Here is a 27,167-nt window from a genome sequence, read left to right as displayed (position 1 = left end):
TCATCTATGAGCCTTTACTTCTTATGCTGTATAAACCAACCTATGAAATTCATTGTCACAGGGGCTCTTTCAGATAAATATTGTAGCTGCATCTAAGAGAGATCTGGACAATGTAATAGCTGATCCTAACATGTATAAGTATAACAGAACTTAAGATAACAATAAGGGCAAGCTAGTTACATGATTCCAGTTGTAGACTAATAGAAAGCACAGCTCAGGAGTAAACATCTCTCACCTACTTCATACCTAAGTTGGTACAGTATGGTTCATTCCTCGTTTGGAAGAACTTTTAAAAAAAGGTTGCCTTCCTCTGAAGTACCAGAAACTGGCCTTGCCAGGGGAACAGTACTGAACTAGATGGATTGTTTTGACCAAGTATTTTAAATCTAGTTTCCTTCATATACAAGAAAGATTGGTGCAGTAAATTTGCATTAAAGAGGAAGCAAGCCCTCTCTTTAACTTGTAAACCAAAAGTGGTTTAATTGCTAATGCTTTTAAGAGAAGTTTCACAAAATTACCCATGACCCTTTGCACTTTATTTACACACACACACACACACACACGCACGCACACAGAGTAATGTTTGGTTCTTGCCATCTAGCTGGTGTTATCTGGCCTGGAGAACTGAAGTCCCAAGAATTCTCCCAGACCTGTAACTCCAGTCTATCAACTTGCTGATTCAACCTACAATTTTGCTATTAATGATTTCACAGCCCCACAGTTTCTTCTTCCATCTATCAAGGTAGCATTAACAAGCTTCAACAGCGGCACTAGAAGCACTGGGATTGAAGCATAGGATGCTGTTGAGTGGGTGGTTAATGAAACTTTGTATCAGGACTCTGAGCCTCCATGCTGGCTAAATGCAGCTGAGAATCTAAATCCATCATCTTCAGCTACAGGGTGTCAATGAGTTATTTTGTGCACTGCTGCACTGAGCTATATACCTGGTGTAACCACTAGCAAGAAAGCAGGGATAGAAGCTCAGAAGGTCCGCAAGATAATCTGATGAGCCTTAATGCCATATGGTGCTGGCCATAAACAGTTACACTAAATCCAGAAGCTCCTTAGTCCTAAACTTCAAAAGGTTGTGCACTCCATGCCTCTTCCTAAGATTCAGTCTCATTATCTTGCTATGCAAAAGGTCAGAAGATGAAAGCAAATGAACTATTTCTATGCATGGGTGAGCCAGTTTAGAGAAATTAAAAACTCACCTATAATCATCTTTCAAAAATAAAAATGAACCTTTGAAAAACTCCAAACCAGCTTTTTCTTTAAAATGACTTTATTCTTCTGTGCTCTGGGAAAGAGCAGAGATGGCATGAAAGCCTGAATGCCTGTGGCTCCTCTGCAGGCTCAAGAAATCTGATATGGCTTGGATACATCCCTGCGATCACTTAAGAGTCTGATCCTCAGTGGGGGTAAGTGGTCGCAACTCTTCTGAAGCCAATGGAGCTACATGAATTTATGTCACACTAGAATCTAGCTCTTTCTGTTCATGACTGAGCCTCTGGACCTTCTGAGATTCACTCAATGATAAATTCTCTCACGAACAAAGTGATGATACTGAAGCTCTTTCCTATGCCATAACTGTTCACCTGGTAACTACTGTCCAAACACAGGAGGTTTCTTCTATGGCCCTCTCTTTTTTGTGGTTATATTATCTCTGTGCACACACCTGGTTGTCTTCAAACTACCCACGCAGGATTCCATGGTGGTTGCAATAAAAGGCTATGTTAAAGAAACATGGCTTTTACTGATTTGAATACTCTTTTTCCACTCAAGTAGTACTGAGAAATAAGTCTCTCCCCCCATTCTGCCTACACCACAGCTAGCCAGTTAGGCAGATAAGATTTCTTAAGGGAGTTTTAAACCATGAACCCTCTGGCTGCTCTCTAGTTCTCTCTTGGGAAAGCCTGAGATTGGTTGTGTACTCCAGAACCTCTCCAAGCTGGCTGGCCTAAATGCTCGATTAAGGAACAAGCAAACTGGGTGCATGGAGTTGGGGCTTATTCTTTGACAGCAATCCCACATTCAGTAGTAAGGCAGGATAGTCACAGCCCCAGGAGCCTTCAGGTGACATCTAGTCATAAATCCAAGGCCTTTAGATAATGAGATTTAGCTGCAGAGCCCTTCACTTTTGGAATTCTGGCCCCACTGGATCTGAAGAAAATGCAAACTACTGCTTCTCCTTCAAGACTAGGTTTAAGAGCCATCTATTTTCTCTAACTCATGTAGTTGAAAATGGGCTTCTGAATTCACTGAGGGTTTTTTTTTTTAATTGATAGATTATAAAATTCCACAGAACACACTGGTTCAAATTTACCTCTGGTGTAATCCTGCTGACTTCAGTGAAGTAACTCCAGTGATGGATCAAACTCACAGAGTTAAAAGAACTATAACGAAACAGGATGTATGGGATATGAAGGAATAGTGCACAGAAACTCAGCCTGAACTAATGCACCACACAATGTGACACTGGGCGATGACAAAGAGATTTGGTGCTCTCCATAGATAGACAATCACTCCTCAAATGTTCAGTAAGGGAATTACCCACACTAGCTGTGCACTAGTCCTTTAGTCACTCACAACAGCCTTTAGATTCTGGAGAAGATGTTGATTGAGTCACACATTTTCTTCTTTTGTATGGATGCCAGCATCCCATAAATGACTCAAACACAAGGAAACTAAGAGAACTCCAGATCTGAGTCTCAGGTGAAGATGACTTAGGAAGATTTAAGAAGGCTTAGATCTGCTTCTTTCAGTTTCAGAATATAAACTACGAAACGTTGAATGCGCACTCACCAACATATATTCTTTGGGTCTTTAAATAACACCTCTGAATATGGCTGCAGTTTTCAGAAGCACTGGTATACATCCAAAGTAAACTATATTGAGTTTAGTGACACTATTTTTATCCTGCGTAAAACTAGCATAAACCCAGAAAACACTCCATTAATGACCAAGGGATTGCTTTGGATTCACACCAGCACGAATGAATTTGGCACAGAATTTGGAGTAATCTTCATTTACATTAGTTAACATAAATGAGATGAAATCTCAGATCAGGGGTGGGGAAGGATAGCTAATGAAGCTAAATGCACGTGCCACATTCAGAAAGAAGTCAGTCCTGCAGAAACTTCAACTCATGGGAAGGTGCCAGTAGAAGCTGTTCACATCTATAAACCATACAGCTTCTCAGGCATCAAGTTGTGCAAACTGTATCAGCTTTGACTCAGACTCCTTTTGATACAAACTCTCTCTTCTCCCCAATTTAGTAGTATGTAAATTACACCTCCTTTGGCATCCCCTCTGAATCTGGCCACTTTGACAAAGAATTTCTTCAACATTGGGAATGAGCAAATGAAAGTTTGTGAAATGAAATGATCGCTGAGGCAAGAATTAAGACGACCAAAGATTTTCACCTCATACATGTGCAAAAAGGACCAGTTATAATGATTACTGTCATGGATAGATATTAGCTCTACAGTGCTCTCAGGAAACCTTCAAGTCATCATACGCCTCTGCAGCTTTCCCACCCACACGTCCAACTCCTGTGCCTTTCCTGCCTCTGCTGAGCTTGCATGTCTTAAGCTAGTAGCTGCAGAAAATGTCCCCAAAAGGCTCTTTCCACACAAGTGGTTAATAAGATGGAAAAGATCCTAAGCCCCGAAAGCCTAAATAGGCCTTTGTCACTCAGAAGAAACAGTGATAAGGAAACTGTTTTCCAAGGACTAGTGCACTGAAAATACTGGAGAAACAAATCAGCCCCTGTGGACACCTCAGTCAGACAACTTTTCTGTTCACCCCCACTTAGCCATGTCAGCCCCAAACCACGATGACAGAAAAGACAAGCTTTTTGGCACATTCCTTGTGTTTACTTATCCAGTTCCAATTTGTTATTCTAGGACAAATTCATCAACCATTAGTCAGGGCCTCATACTGACTGTTGCTGAGCACTCCCAATTCTCATTTGCTTGAGTTTACTCAGGTGATGTTGCTTTTGAAATCACTTGGAGCGCTGCATGAGTAAGGATTTCAGAAATGGCCTTACAGTTTTCCTTTTTCAAGCCATATCCAGGTCTACAAAAGCAATCGGAGACGGACCCAAGCTAACAACCCCACTCAAAAGAAGCCAGAGGTGAGTTTTGGTTCGAAATAAACATCCAAATGAAAAGACAGCAAAGTGAAGCATTAGTGCATGTGGGTCGGTGATTTCTCTCTCCCTAGTCATCAGAAGCCGAATATCCATCATAACCCACAGCTGTCCCACTCCCCTCTGTTTACTCTCTGTGAGCATTTTTGCATGTTGTAAATCATGAAATAGCAACTGTGGTAGTGTAAGGTGAATGATTGTGTAAAAATATCCAACCGAATTCAAATCTACAGACTTTTAGAAATCTAACTAGTAAGAAGGATTCTGGATAATTCTATGAACATCATCCTCTAACCTATACCACAGAAATGTCATGAGAACTACAAAGACCTCTGTATAACGTTCCCAAACCAAGTGCTACAGTTAGCTTTACACATAGTTTTATAGCTTATTCTTCATATGCCATATTGATCTAGATGGAATGTCATCCATTTTCCCTGGGCAGCCGGATCACATCTCATTGTAAATCAGAAGAGAAAAGGTTTCAGAGGTTGTAAATTGTTGTCATATAAAACAGATGTCTCAGAACATATATCTCCACCATGTCAAAAAGGCTCATAATTAAAATATGAATCCAAACAATTTTACCATAAATTATATAAATAAAAAAGTGAATTAATGGCACAACTTTTCTCCATTTCAGTATACAGAAAGTGAAATGAGAAGATAATAAATGCCCTGACGTGTTGTCTGCAGAGAGTACAAGGGTAAAAGTACTAAAATGTAACCAACAGTAGAATTAAAAAGGAGTAATCTTGGCAACCTTTAAAATGGTATGTGTTGGGCTAGGGACAGAAGTTACATGTAAACTGGTTTAAATAATCAGAAACTGATTTAAACCTGTAACAGAACAAAAGTTCAGTGCACATAAACCTGTTTCAAAATGACTGAAACTAGTTTAAGATAAACCCGGTTGAATGTAGTTTCATAGTTTCTAGGGTCGGAAGGGACCTGAATAGAGCATCAAGTCCAACCCCCTGCCCTGAGCAGGAATGACTGCTGGGATCATGATACCCCAGCCAAATATCTATCCAACTTCCTCTTGAAGACCCCCAAAGTAGGGGAGAGCCCCACCTCACTTGGGAGCCCAATCCAGAGCCTGGCAGCCCTAACTGCAAAGTAATGCCTCCTGATATCAAGCCTGAACCTACTCTCAATCAATTTGTGGCCATTATTCCTTGTTATCCCAGGTGGTGCCTGGGGGAACAGAGCCTCACCTATTTTGCACTGGTCCCCCCTGGTGAGTTTATAGATGGTCACTAGATCCCCTCTCAGTCTTCTCTTGTGGAGGCTGAATAGATTCAGGCCCTTTAGTCTAGCTTTGTAGGGCCTGGCCTGATGTTGAATAACACAGGCCCGAGGATCGAGCCCTGGGGAACTCCACTGCCCACATCCCTCCAGGTTGAAAATGACCTGTCTACCACCACTCTCTGGGTGTGACCATCAAGCTAATTTGCCATCCATCTGACTCTGTAGGCATCAATGCTGCAGTTACCTAGTTTTTTTTATGAGCATGGCGTAATAAGTGATGTTATGTAGTATCAGACATAATTGATTTAGGTCAAACTGGTTTATGAAACTTCTGTCTGAGACCCCTTCCTGGTTAAATCACAGTCTCTCAGCATCCTGGCATGTTTTCCAGCCTGGGCTGGCCTGTTCTGTCTGCTCCAACAGAGAAGGGCTGGGGGGGGGGGGAGTAGGCAGGGACTACCCTTCCCAGGCAAACCCCAGCTGGGGTCTCAGCCCAGGGAGGGGGGTTAAACAGAGCTGCCCTGCCCTGCTTAACTTACTGCTGGCTACGACTGTGGACTACAAATCCCAGAGGTACCTGGAAACAAGAAGAGGAAGTGATGAGCAACCCTTTAGAGTCCCGCTGCTGTGATTCTGGACTACGAATCCCAGTGACCCTGGGAGCAGCAGGAAGAACAAGCAAACACACAGCCCATGCTGGCTACGTGCCAGAGAGCTGTGCACTAGCACCCCTCAGCTTCTGGCCTGAGCCTCTGTGGGCATGTGACTGCATTTCCTGAATCAAAAGTGAATGTCTGTCCAATTGTTTCTCAATTTAATGTCTGCAATTTAGACTAACCTGCAAAGATTGAATTGATTCAGCCTTGGGCTTTTTGACTGTCTATACTTAGCCCTGGTAGTTATCCATAGTTCACAGGATGATATTCTTAGTTCAGTCACACCAAGGTAGAGACTCCTAATCAACAGGGGACAGCTTCTGTCCATAGTTAGTGCTAACTGGAAGTCCAAGGAAGATTGGTTAAGACAACTTTCCAACACCAAATGGAGGTGATCCCACAGGGAAGTGAGAGTGAGGAGCCTTCCAAAACCCATCCAGAAATTTTGAAACATTTTGCCATTGCTCTTCAAAACATTTAAATCATGATTCTTGCATAAGGTAAACATTATCTTTTTTTTTAAGGATTTACCATCTCCTCTTTTATTTGCTTTTCCTTAATTATCTTGTTTCAAATCTTATTATTCACTATTGCTTCCTTTTTTTTTTCTCTTTGCAATTTGGCCATTGTGTTCCCCACACTTTCCTTATCATTAACTTAATCTTCTATTCTTGTTCCCCATCTCTGCCTTAAACTTCTTCCATTAGTATCTTACTCCCTTTCATTTCTTTCCCCACTTGATCTTCTCTCTCACTCTCTTGCTCATTGTTTTGCTGATCAGGAAGATTCTGCCCTCTCTCCTTTTCTTTTTAATAATAGAGGTAATGGTTGCATTTCAGAATCTTTAGTGATATCATCCTGGTTTTGCAGATGTTAGATAACCAATGCAAGGGTGCTACAGGACTGTGGTAATTTCAGTGAGTTGGGAGAGACCCTTGTTCAAAGGAAAGCTCCCAAAAATTATCTGGGCCAATCTGGTTCCTCTCCCCCCACCCCAAGGAATCACCTTTGTTTTAGATTGCAATTTATCTCCAGCACAACCCTGCTGATTGTGAAAAATGTACACAGGAATACTGGATCACAATGCTGAGGTTACAAAGGTGTGATAAATGCTCAAAGAACCAACACCCAGATCATTTCAGTGCTCCTTCTCTATTTTTCTTTGTTCCGTAGTAAAAGTCTCTCTCTCAGGTTATACTCTCCATGCAGGCCTGGAGATGGTCAGACACACATATGCTGGTGGCATTTCCTAGTAGAATATAGCAATGTTCCACTGCCCTTCATGAATGGCTTACACAAATCCCCTTACTCATAATAACCATAAAAGAACAAAAGACATTAAAGTTAAGCTAGTCTTGCCTTTGCTGCTTGTGGGCATCCTAATGCACAAAAAGGCCTGAATACACAGGGACGATGCCTGGAGAATTTTTAATGTTAACATAAATCATAATTAACAACTATAAGGCCAAGCTGTCCAAAACTAGCAAAGAGTCACTGAGAGCAGAAAGAACAAAATGCATTAAGAGTTCTCAGGAAAAGTCTTTTTCTTTTAAATATGACTAGCAAAAGAAAAAAAAGTGTGAAATAGTCTAGCAGTAGTCTTTTTATTAATATTTTATATTCCACAAGCACCCTGCCAGATTTCTCCCAGGTGTTCCAGTAAATTTCTACCCTGCCATAAAACCACTCCTCTGAAAGTTCAGGTGGATTAGACCATTACCTTTGACACAAGCGTAATAATAACTGAGCTTACAATGAGTAACTACAGGCACTTAAGTATTAACTGAGACCAAAGTCACTGTATAATGCACCCCAATCATAAATAACAAGAACAAGGCAGAAGCCCCAATCGGTTGGAGCATTCAAATTAATATGGCATTTGCATTTTGTTATCAATATCAGCTTCTCCTGAAACAGTAGCCAGTTTGAGTTCCAAATACAAGATGAAAACTTTTTTTCTTAGCTTGTGAGTGGGTAAGATTATAGGAATAAGTTGCCAGCATCCCTCTAGTTTCAGTAGCCAGAAGAGCATAAGAAATGAACACGTGTAATCACTGCAACAAGAGATCAAATACCACATCATAAATTTATTCATGGTCAGACTTAGCCTGGGAAATAAACCCAAAAAACTGTGAAGGGACACAAGTAAAATACTTATAAGAGAATATTAACCACATTCTACTATTTCTATCTACAAGCACTGCAGCAAGTTATAAACAATATTAAATTGCACAGTCTAGCTTGTTTTCCTCCCTCTGCCTGCCTCAGAAGAGTGATTTTAAAGTAAGAGAAACTCAACATGATCTTTGAAGAATCTCTTCTCTTCTACTTGATCTAATCTCATCATGTATTTGGCATTTTGTCTCAAGTGTGCTTATATCCATTCCATAGACATGTTGTATTGGTAGGGCTGAGTGATCCACACTGTCTTGGTCAACGGCTCACAACCATTTTCCCTAACACTAGCATTGCTGTTCCAGGCTATTGTGGCTGATACTTAAAACTCCATGTAGGGGCGGCCAAAAATCAAGAAAAGTGTTTCACAAAAAGCCACCTGAAATTTTGATATTTGGTTTTGTTCTGATTCAGAATGAAAAACTAGGCCAATATGAAATTCTCTTCTGAAAAGACAGAACCACAATACCGAAAAGCCCATTGATTACAACACTCACCTGGGACATGAGAAATCCTGATTTAGGTCCCCCACTCTGTTATTCAGAGGAATCTGACTTTTACAACAAATAATCATTTCATTAAAAAAAAATTCCTGATCAGCTTTAGGTCCAACCCTTCCTTCAGAATGCTGAAAGTATCCCTAAATTCATCAATGTCAACAGCAACTGAAGACATGTGGCCCTACATGCTGGGCACTAGCACGCCCCCATTTCAGTTAAGTTCTCTCTGAACTCTATTCAGATATTAAAAAACTTCAAACCCATTTGTAATGTTATGAACAATTCAACCATATCACCACTGTGAGTTAGAACAGAAATAATTGGAGGAGATATAGTTAGCAATGACTTGCAGCATGAAGTTCTTAATCTAGTGCACCTATTACCTGAAAAAAAAATTAGAAAACTTCAGACTGGTATGTCCTCCTGCTTTTGTTCCACAGGACACATATCTCTCCCTAGATCATTTTTATCTCAGTTTCCCAGTGACCTGCTTCTTATTCCAACATCAGTGTCGGAAGCAGTCCTATTTTCTCCTCATATTAAAACTCTCTGCTATTGAAATTAGATTGTTATTGTTCCAAATTAACTTAATTGATCCAGACCTTTAACACATCTAAAACAGAAGAGTACAACTGAAGTGAGTGGAACAATGATCATGTAGGCTAGATAGAAATCTGGCTTATCATTTAAGAATTTTTGTTTGTTTGTTTGTTTCTGTTTTGTTTTGCTATTCAATGGGTGCATCTACAAGTGAATATTAATACAACACAATAAACTTTGGCCCAGTTCACGCCAGAGTTTACTGCTCTCAGGTGCCATGTTTATATGTGTGACCAGGACTGCAGCATGTTGAATCAGGGAAGCACAGCCGCAGCTGGCAGGAGGTCCTGGGGGTTAGCCTGCCAGCCTGGGGCTGCTTTGACCAGCCTCAACATACTGCAGAGGGGCTGGCTGGGGCATGAAGGTGCTTCAGTGCAGCACTAGCTGGCAGGCAGCCCCTGTACTAAAGCACCATCGTGTCCCAATCAGCCCAGTCAAAACCTACATCTATATGGCACGGAATAAATAACTCCACCACAGAATAGGACTCATCTTTGGCAGTACTAACCTACAGTATAGTTAATTAGTTTATTCTACCCTAATAGCTTAGCAGGTGTATACCAGTGATGCTTTAATGCAGAACAAATTAGGCAACTGTGCAATAAGTGTCTTGTGTAGATGCGCCCAATGAGAATGATTTCACCTCTTTTATATCTCATCACTTTGTCTTCTTATGGAACCACATTCTTTCTTGTTTCCAAGTTTTTGCAAACAGCAAAACATGTTAGCACTGCCATATACTATTTCTATTATATTGGTACAAATCATATGCCTTTTGAATTTCATAGGATTTTTGCCATAGATTTCAGCGGGACCAGGACTTAGATGTGTGTGTGTGTGCGCACGCGCATCTTACCCTTAGCGAAACCTACCACATCATAAAGTACTTACATTAGTTAATTTAGAGTGCACTGAAGATGTAAGAAATATGGAATATGTGACATACTATTTACATTAGTGTATTCCTTAAATTCTATCATCCAAGTCCATTCATTCTCAACCCTCATCATTATATTTATTCTTTTCTACCCTCTCCCAATTCCTTCTGTAATTGTTTTTTTATAGGAAAGTGACCAAATCTATAAATAGCTCTTCACCACTTTAGTTTAATTGGCACCATCCAAGAGGAAGTATTATCTCCCCGACAATATGGACAATCCTCTTTCCTTGTATTTCCATAGATTGCCTCTTCTTCTTGCTAAATAACATTCCCAGGTTCAGTATAGACAAGGGTCAATACTCACTATGTGCAGCTGCAGAAAATCACCAAGCCCAGGAGCACTGTCAATTCGAACCAGGATGCCATCTTTCACAGTTGTGCTGAAGCCTACAGCAAGACGGTCTGTCCTCGTGCTTGGTCTGTCATTTGCTGGCCAGGTGTACAGGATGAGGCCTCCACTTTTTCCAAAGATATACGTGGCACCAGCTGCAAAAAAAGAGGGAGGCATTAGTTCACTAGGATTTTTGCCAGCTATGATAGCATTGTTTTCGCTCCATAGAGGAATATATGAAACTGCAAGAATTTCATTAGTAAATGATGAAATCCAAGGCCTACTAGGCTATTGTCACCCTAAGTTAAAATGTGAACAAAAGGAATTAACAACAGAGGAGATGTTATGGAAATAAACTCATTCATTTCCAGGCCCTCACTAAGTAATAGCAGAGGACGGTCTCCAAAACCTTTACACATCATGACAGAAAACATTGGAAACTTTCCTAACATTGGAATTAATTCCACATCTGATGCAAGACATTAGTAATCATAACACACTCCCTACTACATATCAGATTCAAAATACATCCACCCCTCTGCCATTAATCCAAAACTAACCTTTTGGTAATAGATGATACAAAGAATAAAAGCAAACTCCACCTTTAAGTAAGCTTGTCATTCTGATGATCATAGCTGACTGACACCACTTTGAAGAGACCCTTTTAAATGAATAGTTATGCTATTCCCAACATCTTTGTATATCTACTCAGTAATAACAAGGGAACTGCAAATAGATAAATGCTGCTTCCTTGTAGGAAGGAATAAATAATCTCAGAAGACAGGCCTACTACACATACTACAGTGTGTTTTAGGTAATAGTACCCAAGTCAAAACAAGCAAAATTTGCAATGAAGACACCTAGAGAGTTTATCGAGTACCAACGACTTCATTATTGCTAACACAAGCTTGGGCAACGCCAAGTATTGCACTACTTTAAAAGAAAAATGACAACACTAGTCTTGCTTTAGAAATGTGGAGATCAGCCTCACTTGGGGATTCAAAATGAATGTTCTGTAGATTCCCTCGAGGCTAAGTTTGTCTCTAGCTGACTGCTATGCACAGTTGGCCACTCTCCTCTCTCACGATTTTTCAAGACATTAAGACATCTGGTCAGCATATTACCAGCACTATTTAATTTCATGAGTCTGAGAAGGCCCACTTGACTACCTTTTTAAAATAATGCCTAACTTATATTGAACTGAGCCCCTCCCCCCCAGCCCCTACTCCCATCCCTATAAAGTGTCATTTTAATTCAACAGCACAAGCCACTTTTCACAAATGAGGAAAGTGTGGCAGTACACCTTTAGGTGCCTTCCTCTTAAAGGGCTAGAGGCAGGTGGGTGGGCTAACTTGTGATCTAGCCCTGGAAAGGCTCCCTGTCACAGAAGGCAAGTGCTAATAGGATGTATTTTACATATAGGAGAATTGAGACTCAAAAAGTTGAGGAGTCAGATTCTGAGATGTGCTTAGCATAAATAATCAGGACCCAAATTTAATATTAGCCACTGTGCTTCTTAGAAAATACGGCCATAAGAGTAATAGTTTCATAGTTGCTACAGGCTGGAAGGGACCTTACAGATCATCCGGTCCAGCCCCCTGCTGTTGGGATGATGGAAAATGCTTTCCCAAAAATCACACGCTGTATCTGTAGGAAGATCACAAATACCAGGAACTGCAACTACTTATCTATTGAGCTACACTGATCTTCACATAGGTAGAAACAATACTCCTTCCCAAAGAGTCACAGCAAACTACATATTCAGTGCCATCAACTGGTTTCCACCAACAGCTGCAGACAAAAGATACCAAAGAAAAACAGAGGAGGAATAAGTGTTTTATTTACTTGATCAAATATATTAGTGTTTGCCTGCATGAGACTAAAAATATTTTATCAGCAACATATGAATCCCAAAGTGGATCAAGCACAAATGGATACAGGTGCGGGTTGGATGAGTTGTTACTAAAAATGGGTCACGTATAAGATTCATAGATTCACAGATGGTAGGGTCGGAAGGGACCTCAATAGATCATCAAGTCCGACCCCCTGCATAGGCAGGAAAGAGTGGGTTCAGATGACCCCAGCTAGTTGCTTATCTAACCTCCTCTTGAAGACCCCCAGGGTAGGGGAGAGCACCACCTCCCTTGGAAGCCCATTCCAGACCTTGACCACTCGAACTGTGAAGAAGTTCTTCCTAATGTCTAGTTTAAATCTGCTTTCTGCTAGCTTGTGGCCATTATTTCTTGTAACCCCCAGGAGCGCCTTGGTGAATAAAACCTCACCAATTCCCTTCTGTGCCCCCAAGATGAACTTATAGGCAGCCACAAGGTCGCCTCTCAACTTTCTCTTGCGGAGGCTGAAGAGATCCAGGTGCCCCAGTCTCTCCTCATAGGGCTTGGCCTGCAAGCCCTTAACCATACGAGTGGTCCTTCTCTGGACCCTCTCCAGGTTATCCACATCCCTCTTGAAGTGTGGCGCCCAATACTGCACGCAGTACTCCAACTGCGGTCTGACCAGCACCTGATAGAGGGGAAGTATCACCTCCTTGGATCTGTTCGTCATGCATCTACTGATGCACGATAAAGTGCCATTGGCTTTTCTGACAGCTTCGTCACACTGCCGACTCGTTCATCTTGGAGTCCACTAGGACTCCAAGATCCCTTTCCACTTCCGTTCCACCAAGCAGGTCATTTCCTAGGCAGTAGGTATGCTGGACATTTTTCCTCCCTAGGTGCAGCACTTTGCATTTCTCCTTGTTGAATTGCATTCTGTTGTTTTCTGCCCATTTGTCCAACCTGTCCAGGTCTGCTTGTAGTTGTTCCCTGCCCTCCGGCATGTCCACTTCTCCCCACAGTTTTGTGTCATCTGCAAACTTGGACAGAGTACACTTCACTCCCTCGTCCAAGTCGCTGATGAAGATATTGAAGAGTATCGGTTCATGGACCGAGCCCTGCGGGACCCCACTGCCCACACCCTTCCAGGTCGATACCGACCCATTCACCACAACTCTTTGGGTGCGACCCTCTAGCCAATTTGCCACCCGCTGGACTGTGTAGTCATCCAAGTCACAGCCTCTTAACTTGTTCACCAGTATGGGGTGGGATACCATATCGAAGGCCTTCCTGAATTCTAAGTATACGACATCAACCCCTACTCCTGCGTCCAGGCGTTTTGTAACCTGGTCATAAAAAGAGACTAGATTAGTCAGGCATGATCTACCTGCTACGATCCCATCCTGGTTTCCCCTCAGCATAATTTGTCCTGCTGGGCTCTCGCAAATGTGAGCCTTGATAATTTTTTCAAAGACTTTGCCTAGGATGGAGGTGAGACTGACTGGCCTATAGTTGCCCGGGTCCTCCTTCCTCCTCTTCTTGAAAATGGGGACCACATTGGTCCTTTTCCAGTCCTCCGGGACCTGGCCTGTGCACCACGACTGCTCAAATATTACCGCCAGTGGTTACGCAATGACGTCAGCCAGTGCCTTCAGTACCCTCGGATGGAGCTCATCCGGGCCTGCTGACTTAAAGGCATCCAGTTCCTCCAAGTGACCTTGCACTATCTCAGGGTCTACGCTTGGTAATCTGGCGCCTTGCTGCTGCCTCTCTACAACCCCAGTGAGAGACTTGTCTTGCCCCTCACTTAGGAACACTGAGGCAAAGAACTCGTTGAGGAGTTCAGCCTTGTCCCCCCTGTCTGTCACCAATTGCTTCTGCCCATTTAGTAGGGGTCCTATTCCTCCCTGGGCCTTCCTTTTGCTCCCTATATAGCTAAAAAAAAATTTTTGGTATCATTTGCTTGGGATGCCATCCTCAGCTCCATGGTAGCTTTGGCCCATCTAACTGCCTCCCTACATTTGACTCCAAACACAAAAAACCCTGAGGCTCTTGTTTATGAACAGTTTGCAAAGTAAATTATAATTATTAATATTTGTAAAAATGGCACACTTCACCTATTCACATGAATTCTCATCTATAGATATCAAGTGTGCATGGCAGGTGGTGGTAAGCATTGGTATTCCTACTTGTCGCGGCGCACCTCGCTGCTCTGCTCCTAGAGAGGGGAAAGCTGCTGGGGAAAAGCCCCAGCAGCCATGATGAGTACAGCTGCGGGTTGCCAGGGCGACTAATAAGAATCAGCTGCCTGTAGGGGGCAGGGCCTGGCTCCTATGAAGCTAAGAGTCAAGGCCAGGCTGGCAGTTGCCTGCCAGCAGCCAGGGAGGTAGGAGCTCTGGGAGTGAGGATGCGGAGAGGAGCCTAGCAGCAAGTACTGCTGATATGGAGCAATGTTGTTGGAGCCATAGGGCTTTGAGTTTAGTTATAGCCAGGCGGCGTGAGTTTGCGTTTGTGTATTTTACCCCGGAGGCTTGGGTGAAGCTGTAGGGGTTGGAGGAGGCCTCATAGGGACCCCATAGGGGCGGAGTGCCCTAGCGCCAGTGAAGGCGCAGCTTGCGCGCCAGTGGAGGCGCAATTGAGTGCAACCAGTGGGTTGCGGGCAGGGAACTGAGACCCCGGGTTGTGTGCAGGGTGCATAGACCCCAGCCCCAGAGAGGGGCGTTTTGAGAAGGCCCAGCGTGAGCACAACGAGCCCCAGGAGGGGGCACTGCTAGGAAGCCCGAGCGTGGGCATGGCGAGCTCCAGGAAGGGGGAAGCGCATTGTGGAGAAGCCCAGTGTGGGCACAACAGGTCCCAGAGAGAGGGACAATTTTATTAGGGAGCCCAGCGTGGGCATAGTGAGCCCCAAAGAGGGGGCGGCACTACTAGGAAGCCCAAGGCGGGCACAAGGAGCCCGAGAGGGGCAATATGTGAGAGGTCCAACGGGGCAATATATGAGAGGCCCAAGAGGGGCCAGATTGAGAAGCCCAGGACGGGCGTAGCGAGCCCGGTAATCGGCTAGCGCTGCAGGGAAAAACCCAGGACAGGGGCAGGGTGCTGCGGTGGACCCAGACAGAAAGGGTTATCAGCACAGCACCCCAAGAGAAGGACAGGGTGTTGCGGTGGTCCCCAAGGAAAGGGGATAGCAGCACAGCATCCTGCAAGAGGGGAAGCAGCGCGATGGGCCTGAAAGAGCGGAGGCTCGAGGTAAGAGTCCCAAAGTGGACAAGGGTCCCTGAGTGGGACAACACTTTTAGAAGAGGCCCCAGAGAAGAGGGGCAGTGTTAGAGAAGGCCCCAGAGAAGGGGGGCAGCATTTTAGGAAGCCCAAGGAGGGCACGGCGAGCCCCGAAGAGGGGAGTGCCTTGTGAGAGAAGACCCCAGAGAGGAGGCAGACTATATAGAGAAGGACACACCAACATCAGGTACATCAGCGAGGCTTGGGGTGTGGTATTAGGGGTGGTAGGAGCCACGCATAGCCCACAAGGCTAGGGTGCTTGAGTAGCACCCATTGTACGGGGAGACCTACGAGGGGTCCAGGAGTTTACGTGCCCGAGGAGACACAAGGCAGCCTCCCTATTACATTTTCCTTAAGAGCAAAGACATGGCGGGCGAGTATGGAGGGTGCCCTTGGGCCGAATTAATGCAGAGAGAGGGCCTTGAGGAGATCACGGCCCTCCTGAAAGACCCCGCCGTGACACTACTCAACAGATAGAAAAACTGAGGCACAGACAGGATTAGGATTAGTCACTTGCTGAAGGTTGATTCAGTGAGAGAACCAGAAATAAAACCCAAATCCGACTCCCAGGCCTCCCTATACCTACTGGATCATATTATAGGCAATTACAAAAAAAAAAAAGGAATCTGAAATCACAAAATCATTTAGGAAATTTCAGTCACAGCCTTTGAATTAACTCAAAAGGAAAGCAAGGGGACATAACAAAGCCACAAACATGTATCATTCGACTTTCAGAAAAGTTAATCCTTCAGACCCAAATCTTTTCCGTTAACTAGATCTTCCCATTCAGCTGAGGAGTCTAATGGCAGGTACGTGACTACTGCAGTGTGTTTACTGTGTTTGTTTACCAGCCATTCTCCTCAAGTATGTTTGCAGCCTCTTCATATTAATTAGAGATGTCTGGGTAATGAATTATCCATGGCTTCTCTCCATGTACGGGTAATTCAAACAGCCCACTACAAGTGCATAAACTACAAATACCCTCCTTTAGTTTATTAGCTAGTTTTATGTTTTACATTATACTGGCTCACATAATAACAAGCAAATCAGCATGTGAGTTAAAATGTGCTGTGTTTTACTGATTACTGCTGGTTCTGTGCATTAAATCTTACTTTCCAGGAGCTCTTCTACATGGGTTGGGGTGTTTGTCCTTTGCTCCTGATGTTGAGCATCAGTCTTTCCAGTTGCAAGGATCAGAGTAGAAGAGATTGCTTGGCTATTTATAAAGGGAGACATGACTTTGCCTTTCTGAGGGCCGTTTGGCTGCAGGTAGAGCATGTCAGAGCTCCTGCGAGTGCCAATTAGAGCCAATTATAACTTGATAGACCTGTCATGGCACTTAACTGCCTAACAGAGCTCATTTTCTCCTCGCAGGACAAAGATTTTGCTTGTAGGCCTGACCTGAGGAAACTCAGGTTTACGGATCTTCATGCATTGATCATTCAGATGTAACAATCAAGAGAAAGGGATGCCCAAACTGATCCTACTAACAGAAACTGACTGTACTGGTCCATTAAATAATTTAGAATTATCTGCAGAACAGCAGGTAGTCCAGTTTGCTAATGTATAGGTATCCTTCTCTATCTGAAATTTAATACACAACAATGTAGGTGCATGTACTTGTACTTTCAGTTGCATACCAAATATATAAACATGAAACCCAATTAATAACAATGTTATGCATGGATCCTGAATAGTGTACCACTAATTTATTCAAATTTTGCAGCAAACCATTAATCACTCCAATCACAAAACATAAAATACAAACATTAAGAAAGAACAGGAAATGGAAGAAAGAGAAAAGATAATTAGACAGGTAGTGCCATATTGTAATCATAATGAAAAAATAACACCTGACTCATTGGTGTGTATATATTACACACAAAAATTCTGTGGAAAAACATTATTATGGTTCCAAGCCAAGCACTCAAAAGTTAGAAAACACCATAATTAAGGTGGCCGGTGCATCTTAAATTCTGCCCCCTGTGGGCATGCATTATGACAAAGTCTTTAATGACATGAACACATGCTATTTTTTCCCCAGGACCCCATCCTCATTCAGTACATGCAATAGATGGTGATCACTTAATGAGCAGCCACTCAATATTTAGCTTTCCCTTATTGTTCCATATGTGGCCCCAGGCCTTATTTATTGCACACCAGTCAAACGCCACTCTAAAAACAGAATCATTAATTTTCTCTTAGGCTTTTCTATGTTACTCATCATTATAGTATCCAAACACTTCAGAAATGTCATGTATCTTTACAAAAACCCTGCAGATGTGGCAGGGTAGTGTTATCTCCTTTTCTACCCTTTGGGAGCTGAGACGCAGAAATTGAAGTGCGAAGCAGCCTGTGATTTTTGCCTGTTTTGAGACATCTAGCGCCCGATTTTACAGAATTCTTAGCATAATACTACATTTTAAAAAGTCTCTGTAGACTTTGGTTGCTGCTGTCACTGCTCAGTGTTTCTACAAATCAGATCCCAGGGTATAAAGCTGGACACAAGGAAATGAGAAACTTGCTTTAACTACCTGCGATGTGTTTTATTTCAATGACTTGTTGACCATCATGCAGAAATTCTGAGGCAGGGGTAGAATTCTACTCCTCAGAGCCACAATCAGCTCTGTTGGCCACGAGGCTGTCCTATCTCATGCTGGAATCTCCTGCCTCATTCACTATACACCTCCCAAGCTTGGCAACAAAAGAAGCAGAAGTCCTACATGATCCTTTAGCATGCAAAAGTGACCAATTCCCAGAATAAATCTATTTTGCTCACTGAATTAAGCAGGGGTTCTGTGAAAGGTATATGATCCAGTAATTTAAAAAAAAAATCCTACAATGAATACACATATGTGGTCTACCTCAGGTTATGCAGTCAATCTTAATTTGATAATTCCTGATACCCAAGTGCTTGGCCTTGCAATCTTAATACTATTTGTTTAACAAGATATTGTGTGCAATTTCCTAAGTTTGTTTAAAAAATAATGGAAAGAAACCACACCACCTGTCACGTTGCATCAAACTGACACACATGCAAGTCACAGGCAGAAGTGATCCACTATATAGATGTCTGGAACGTAAGTCAGCAGTAACTGATATAACAATAATAGGATGCCATCCTCTAAGTGGACCTAAGTGGCTGAGAGACCCTTTGCTAGTGAGTGTCACAGTTATTCCACAGAGCAAAGTGGTGAGACTCAGAAATCTTGGGCTCCATTCCAGGACCTCAAGGGAAGTAGGTTTTAATGGTCACATACTTTGTTCTGTTTCTCCAAGTTAGATGCCATCTGTTCCACTCCCAGCAACCTATCCCTGCCCTAGTTGTTTTTCCCCACCACTAACTCCCTGTCCCAGTGCCAGACTCTATTCCTCAAACATCCCATTTCAATCCCAGTCTCCATGCCCAGACTCTTCTACTTGTTCTCATCTGCTCCTCATCTCATTTCTCTCTTCACCCTCTAAATTTATGGCCCACCCTACCCAAATTCCTCATCCAAACGTCGCAACCCTTACTGTAGCTCTTATCCCCAGGCCCACTGGCCACCCAGTCCCAGACTCCTTCCCTCTCCCAGCTCCTCATCCAATCTGAATGTCCCCCACCTCCAAGGTATTACCTCCCAGTCCTCCTCGCCAGTTTGTTCAGAAAGGATTCTAGTTCTAGCCACTTCTTCCTTCCCCTCTGTCGCCTTCACACAGTCCCACTTACCCCTCTTCCCACCATGCATTCCGTTTCCTTGCTGCAGCCCTCTCCTTTCCCTCCCCACTCCTGTGGAGTGTGTCATGGCTAGATTAGAACCAGGCAGCTTCCTCTTTCATGTTGTTGGAATCCTGGGGAGGAGCCACTGCGAACATGAAAGGGCCAGGCTGTCTTCTCGGTTCTGAAGCCTGGAGCAGGTGGCAGCAGCCACGACAGGAAACGTCCAACTTCACCTGTGTAGCCCTGGGGTGGAGTGCACTTTTTCTAGTCAGGAATAGGTAGTGTGGGGGTGATGAAGCATGCTCAATAGGGACACAACCTTTGGAGATTTTAGTGGCAAAAAAGTAACGCCTGTTATTGGTATGTAACTGCAAATTTTCAAAACGTATAACTTGATAACATTTGTGCTGATTGTCACAGAAATGTTGTGTCAAAAAAACACAACAAAAAACCTTTGACTGAAAGGCCACTCCTAACAAGTTTCAAGGGCCTGGTCCCATTACCATACACAGGATAACAGATCTTTTCAAGGAAAAAGTCACTGGATTTTTTAACATGAGCAAATAACACCTCTGTTCCTGGAAAGGACTGGTCGATTTTGGGTCAAAAATTCAAATAAATAGCAGCTGCCGCCACAGCAGCAGCAGCAGCAGCAGCAGCAGCAATAGTAATAGTTACATTAATACCATCATCTTACAAGGTCCCTTCCAGCCCTGTCTATGAAATCTATGAAATTATTATTATGATGAGGATTATGATTATTATTATTTGAGCTGCCTGTGGCATACATTCAGCACAGAAAATTCCATCCTAAATTGTTAACATTTGGCAAAGTTACAAGTAACTGAAAATAGGATTTTCTAATGGGAAGTATTGGACAGCCTTAATCATGGGCAGTGCTGCCATCACCACCTATAATTTTAATGAAGTTATCATTACTTCCTAATCATTGCTTGAAATAATCCAAAATCTCTATATGTTTAGAGAGAGCATTTATGCAGTTAATAAACACAGCTCATTACCTGAAGCAATTTCACTCCTGCCTAAAAATTAATTCTTCAAAGTGGTAGGACAAGAGTCTGTTACATTAACATTTAGCATAACAATACCGAATCTATTACTTCGGAGGCTCACAGATATTTTGAATCTCACTCGAATCATAGAAGAATGCTCCTAATTTATTTGAATGTGCTAACCTAGTGACAACCTGTTTTATTTTACCTCTATAGTGTCTCCAACAGCTGCTGGATTTTCTGTATCTATGAATCGTCTACATCTTTCAATGTGGGAAAATGTATGAAAATTGCTAACTGTGAGGAGTTGAGCACTGGGACACCCATACAGGTACAACATGCTGCAAATGTTCACTGGAGTGTATATCCAGTTAAGATTTATTAAATGCTGAAGCTGAAAAGGATATTTTTCTAACAGGCCACAGGCTCCCACAGTAAAGGTATTAATTGTGCCTTTTTCATTAAGACAACAGAATCTCTGTCCGTGGTCCTGAACCCCTTTGGTGACAATGTTTCATCTCTCATTCATTCTGGTAATCCTGCATGGGCTGTGAAGAATATAAATCTAATGATAATACATTTCTACTTGAAATAACATGCAAGGCACATGGCATCCTCCTTTCCCTCAATTAATTATCACACCTTTGTTCTCTTGCCTGTAATCTTAGATAAATATAGATGTTACCCTGTCATTTTTAAGCAGTTGTCTGTGAGGATTGGAAACTCATTGGGAAAAAAAGACTGTTTAATAAGGGAAGAAATGGTTGCTCACAGAGGCCTGCTATTTTTGAAATCAAAGAGATGTGGAAGTGCCCAGGCAGCATAACTATATTATACTTTCTCATAGATGGATTTTTTTTTTCATAGCTACATGCAGTCCCATTATACACCTTCTGCTGAGCCCAGTAGTTCTGATGAGTCGCTTCTCGGGGTGCTCAGTATGTCTGTGCTAAGATCCTATTATGTTTATTAATAATCGTAACCATGTAAATTTTCTGCTTGCTAGCAAGAAGCTATCAGTTCAACTACAGGAAAATTTGCTATGATGGCATTTTGGTTGTCTTACTTGGCAGGATTTGCAAGTTACCAAGAAGTTGAAATTATTTATCTTATTCCCAGTAACCAGCATATTGTAATGATAGAATCACTAATACATCGCAAACAATTAAGTGTAGTTAGCTGAGTGAAGCAGGCCCCAATTCAATTCGTGAAAAAAAATCTTGACAACAATTGTACTAAGTAGCCCTGTCAGGTAGCAATTAAATAAGAGACCTAAGAGCTTAGCTATGTATTTAAAGCCTTCACAAAAACTGCATTAAAATAAGATTAAAGGTCTGACAAATTCACAAAGGAAAGGACATGCAGAGATAAGACTGCCACTTATCTCACTGTACCTAGTTTCTGTTGCTCATATGCTATTCTATCACTAGGGAGGGTGCTAAAAAGGGAGTGCAACTTGGACTCATGGGATGAAACTGGAGCAAAGAAAATACTAAATATCAGGATAAACTGATCAGGAGATGATATTCGGCTCAGATAGAAAGTACAAGAAAAGCCCCTGCTTGCCTGAACCATTTAAAAACAGTTTATTGAATATGTACTGTAAAGAACAATTCTGCCTTAGCTGGCAGGGATGGACAAAACAAACAGATACCCCTGTTCAACTATAACATTTCAAATGGCATGGTATGAGCCTTTACTGTCAAAGAGTTCCCTTGAAATCAGTGGGGAGCTTTCCCAGGACCTCAGTTCTTTCCCAAATACCTTTTAGTGATTCAGAACCAAGGATGATAAATTTAAGAGGAGGGGGAAAAAAGACCATAGTAAGTTCTTAACTGAACTGCATATGGCAGAGAGATGTTCCTGGACTTCACAAACAATTCTAATCATGTACAACTCTCTAGAAGTATATCAACTAGGAACACACTCCAAAGGAACATTAAGTTTATAGAATTACATCATCATAAAAATGTTTATTGGTTAAGTATAAAAGAAGGACATGACACTGTTTCCAGATGAAATGTCACTTTTCAAATCAGTCCTTCTGGGGATGTCAAATATACTACCCATACTCTATTAGCAAAGCCTGAGCCCCTCTCCCATATTTCCATAGAAGGACCCATTTATGAATAAAAATTAAAAGAGCTAGGTAAGGATAGCTAGCCTTGCAAGACATTCGAAGACGCACGATATCAGTCTGCAGTTATGTGACAAGCATCAAAACTCAGGATAGAGAGGAAATATTTAGGGTGGTATATGGGTGCATATATAGGGGGAAAATGAAGCTAGGAAAATAAAAACCCCAATTAAATAATAGAAGAAATTCCTAGACAATGTAACCAATTTGTCTGTAGAATAGCATCCAACGGTTGAAATCTCTGTTTCTTAAAAGTGTTAGAACCAGATTGACTAAATCTAAGCAACAATCTGATACAAAAATCAATCCTACATTGACATTAACATTTCAATTATACATTAACATTGTGGTCTTACAAATCTTTTCTATTCCCAGATTGTGGCATATAATTTTATGTTTCTTACTGTCTATACTGAACTCACCATAAGGGTACTTCCTGTTAAATGCACTGAACCCAGATGCTTTGTCTAACTAACGTACCAACTACCTGGTTGCACCTTCTGCTCTTAGATATGTATTTTTCACAGCAATTCTTGGCAGAGTGTACCATACAAATGGCATGCGACTTAAACTATGTCAGTCACACACTCATTTCATTAGTATGGACAGAGGCACTGGCAAGTGCATTTGAATTTTATAAACAAAATGTAATGCGTGTGTATAGGTTAGGAGATTGTTATAATGAAATCAAGTTAAAACATTCCCTATTAGTTTAGGGAAAATAACATCAAATACAGCCAAAGACAGGGGAGGGACGTGACAAAACTCGGGGTGGTTTTAGTATTAAAAGGAAAGGAGAAATGAATAGCAGCAGCAGTAGTACAGGGATACTGCACATGATCACTGTTCCAGCTCCATCCTCAACTCCACCTACCCTCATATCTGTCCAGACATCAGTCTTTACCTGCAGCCACTCTTATTTACCCAGTTACGTGTTTCCATTCAATTCACTTCAATTTTTAACTCTAACTGCTTCATTTGAGTCTCTTTTTTCCTTCCCTCTTCCTCTCTGACCCCCATCTCACAGTCCTCTAATAGAGATCACTGATTTTTTCAAGCAAAGCTGGAAGGTGTTTCCTGATGAGCACAAATGAAAACTAACTCAGACCAGGGGAATAGAGACCAATAAAGCCCTTCTCTCCCAGAGCCTAAATATGATTTGAACCCTGGACTCCAGAGAGGAAAGCAGACAATAAGCTACCTGCATTACATCACCACAAAATGCTCCATCCTTGAAGCACATCTTTAACCCTACAACACCAATGCAGCTTGGCATGTGTGTTATCAGTGTCTGGTGACATTACGACATTCCAGAGGATGCCAATTTAATTAAGAAGAATTAATTTAAAAAAGACTTCAAGCATCATTTGATTAAAACATGTTTGCCTTCATATTATTCCTTACACTTCAGTTGATCATACATGTTACAGAAGAGGTGTTAAAGTCACTTGGGGCCTCAGGACAGATCCAGACTACAGGGCTCCTAGTGAGCCAGATCCAACCAGTGGCATGAGAACTGCCACAATGGCCACCATCATGGTGGCAGCAGCAGCAGCATGGGGTCCAGCAGGGGCAGCTGCATTGCAGGACCCAGCAGAGTTGGCAGAAGTGGGGTCTGGCAGCAGAGAGCCAAGTTTGCCACCAATAGCCATGCCCAACAGGGCCAAAGAATTCAATTTCCAGTGCTCTCCAGTAGCCTGTAGGCCATACAGAGAGGCTCCATGGGCCACATCTGGCCAATTGGCCATAAGTTTGACACCCCTATGTAACAGAACTGGGAGTCTAATCTAATGGTAAGGCTGGAAAGGAGTACTCAAACTGCCTAAGTCCTATTCCTGGCTCTCTCAGGGACACATTGTCTGACTTTAAATATATCACTTAACACCTTTAGATCTAAGTTCATTCCTATGTACAATAGATCTATCAATACCTATCTGTTTCACAGGGATGAGGTAAAGGGGTTGAAAGCAGATACAGAAATATTAATTGCCATCACATTTTTGATTCATTTGATCCATTCTATCACAGGATTCTTCCAAGGGAGAAAGGAAGACAGGCCTGCTATCATGTATGAGATGACTGACAAAGGGTTTTTTTTCTTCTTAATATTATTTAGTAGGAGCTTTAAATTGTCTAAGACAGAGGAAAAAGTAAAGCTGTAAGAAAATACAAAGCTTCCAGGGCAAAAGTCTAATCCTTGGAAAGCAAAGTTTCCCCACTTAAAAGTGTTCTCATAAACCAGCTGCTTTTTCTCCAGGATGCCTACTCCTCTTGAGCTAACCCCTCTGAGACCCAATGTGAATACTGCTATCTCATCATTCCCGTCTTTAAAAGACAGATGCTCTTTGACATTAATTAAAACTGATTTTTTTTCTATACTTCAACATTAGAGGGACCTGGGACTTTTTCTGTGGTGAAAAAGGGAAAGAAAAAACCCTCACAAACTTAAAACAAAATGGAAGCAGCAATTCAAATTGTGCCTGCTTTTTTTGTTTGCTTTTTTAAATGACAGCAAATTAATACAAGTCACTTTCCTCTCGGTATGTACAGCAACAGCCAACAATTGGATCAGACAATACGTTGCTTCATATTAGTTAGACCATATTAAAAAGGACTGGAAAGGGTAGAAAGAGAAAGACAATGGGAGTGTCCCCAGAACTGTTATACAGTCCAACATTATTTATTTACACTCAAACTATAAATGCCTCTAGTTCCTTGACACAACATTCTGATTTATATTCTCCCCCAGCAGAATTTGCTACTGGGTACTTGGAGGCAAGGGTTATGGAGGCAGCGTCATCACCAGCATAGAAAGAGTTTAGGGATAAGCAGCCTGCTACAGCAGACCAAAGATGACAAAGAGTTTAACAGCCTCAAGTGACAAGTACCACCTACAGCCACGTTTACTTGAAAAAAAAAACCTCACCAGCTTTTGTTGCTACATACAGATATAGAGCCAATGCAGTCAATGGCCCTGATCCTCTGCTCCCAAAGGATGACTCTCAGGCAAATACTGTCCACCCCCCGAATACAAAGATCCATCTTCCTCGTAGTAGAAAGTCACTTGGTTCAAACTGGTCTGTCACATGTTGACCCTATAGTTGCTCTGAGACCATATCTCCATGCTTAAGGGAAAGGTGGTTGCAAACCAGATTGTTTTGTGCTATCTATATGTAGTCCACAAGTTCTGTCAGATATCCATTGTCTCCCTTACCAGGGCAAAATTTGGGAGTGTGGTTACAGGGGACAAAATCATCTATTCCCCATGATAGAAACCTGGCTGGGTGTAATTTTCAGGTTGAATTTGATGGACACAAATGAACATTTCTCAGCTGTATCCTGCTGCCAAACAAGAACTGAAATCTGAACCAAATATCTTTTTTTTTTTTTAAATCTGCCAAACAAAGAGCCTACAGAGGAGAAATCCTTGGAGAAGCCCAGATGGCAGAATTTCAAGTGGCAGAGCACAGGGACTAGTGTTACAATCAGCCTCTTAGTTGGATTCATTGCTTTCTTGACAAAAGATAGGCATATTTTTCCAATGAGCGAGGACAAAGTTTATGGACTCTAAATGTTCCTAGAACAACCTAGAAACAGGTTGAGATGGATGGAGGCCAAACTGATGCTTCTGATTTTGATCCATTCAACTGTCTCTCAAAACAGTTCTGCTCTCTGCTGGCAATTCCCTCAGAGGCCAATCCTGTGAGGTGCTGGAGCCCCACAATTCCTGTTGGTTGTTATAGGAGGTGGGAAGCAAAGCACCCCAAGGTCCATCCCTAAGTGTTTCTCTAATTTTTACTGTTATTGGCATCTATGCAAAATTGCATTTGGTAGTACTGCCTTTGGAAGTAGTTTAGTTTATATGTATTACTTACTCTCTGTATAACGAACTTTTCCACCAAGACCCTGAGTACTTCATCTTTCCATTAGCCAAATTACAAACTCTTTCTTTTCAAGCCTGCATTATAGTCTAAAAAACTGTTGTTTATAAACCTTGCAAAATTTTGTGCATCCCAGTCATATTCCTCCTAATCACAGCTTCTGAAAATAGGAAAGACCTACTGTACTGGCACATCCCCTAGTTACAGTGCAAGAGCCTTTGCCATGCTGGATCATTTTCAGATTTGGATGACTAATGCCTGGTACTTAAATCCATAACCAGGCAGCCAAATTAGTAGCCTCCTTTACAAAGATGCTGAACACCCAAAGGATTGTACAGATATGATGGAAAGTAGGCCTGTGCGAAGCAGCAAGTATTCGTTTCAGATTCAGATTCGACCGATTCGGATGACAGTGATTCAATCTGGAGATTCAAATCACTGTCTCGATTTGATTCAGCCGAATCAGATCTGAAAGGTTTGGTGCAGCTTCGGAGATTCGGCCATAGACTAAACAGGCAGCTGCCACAGCTGCCACCAGCTGGTAATTCTGTTGGGGTTGGGGGGAGGGAAGGGGCATGGGAGAGGGAGGGACTGGGGCTGGGACAAGCTGCCTAGCCAGGGCGGGGAGGCGCATTACTCAGGGTGGGGGGGGGGTGTAGGATGCAGGCATGGCTCACTCCAGGTGGAAGGGGGCAAGCAGCAGCAGGGCATAGCCCCCACTC

The 27,167-nt window shown here is 42.4% G+C and overlaps 1 protein-coding gene across 9 annotated transcripts in view; it reads right to left on the bottom strand.

The window, feature by feature from the left end:
* NRXN3 (neurexin 3) overlaps nucleotides 1-27,167 on the bottom strand; it is a 1,067,046-nt gene that overhangs the window by 361,238 nt on the left and 678,641 nt on the right. For all 9 annotated transcript variants that reach the window (XR_009460233.1, XR_009460234.1, XM_059723130.1 and 6 more), the window contains one exon: nucleotides 10,580-10,761. Coding sequence is in view for 7 of the 9 variants with exons in the window: in XM_059723130.1 (XP_059579113.1) it covers nucleotides 10,580-10,761 (182 nt within the window). In the remaining 2 variants the exon portion in view is untranslated. The remainder of the gene's footprint in view (nucleotides 1-10,579; nucleotides 10,762-27,167) is intronic.

This window comes from Alligator mississippiensis, chromosome 2, assembly GCF_030867095.1.
Source record: "Alligator mississippiensis isolate rAllMis1 chromosome 2, rAllMis1, whole genome shotgun sequence".
Taxonomy (NCBI): Eukaryota; Metazoa; Chordata; order Crocodylia; family Alligatoridae; genus Alligator; species Alligator mississippiensis.
This window is presented reverse-complemented; position numbering and strand designations above follow the sequence as displayed.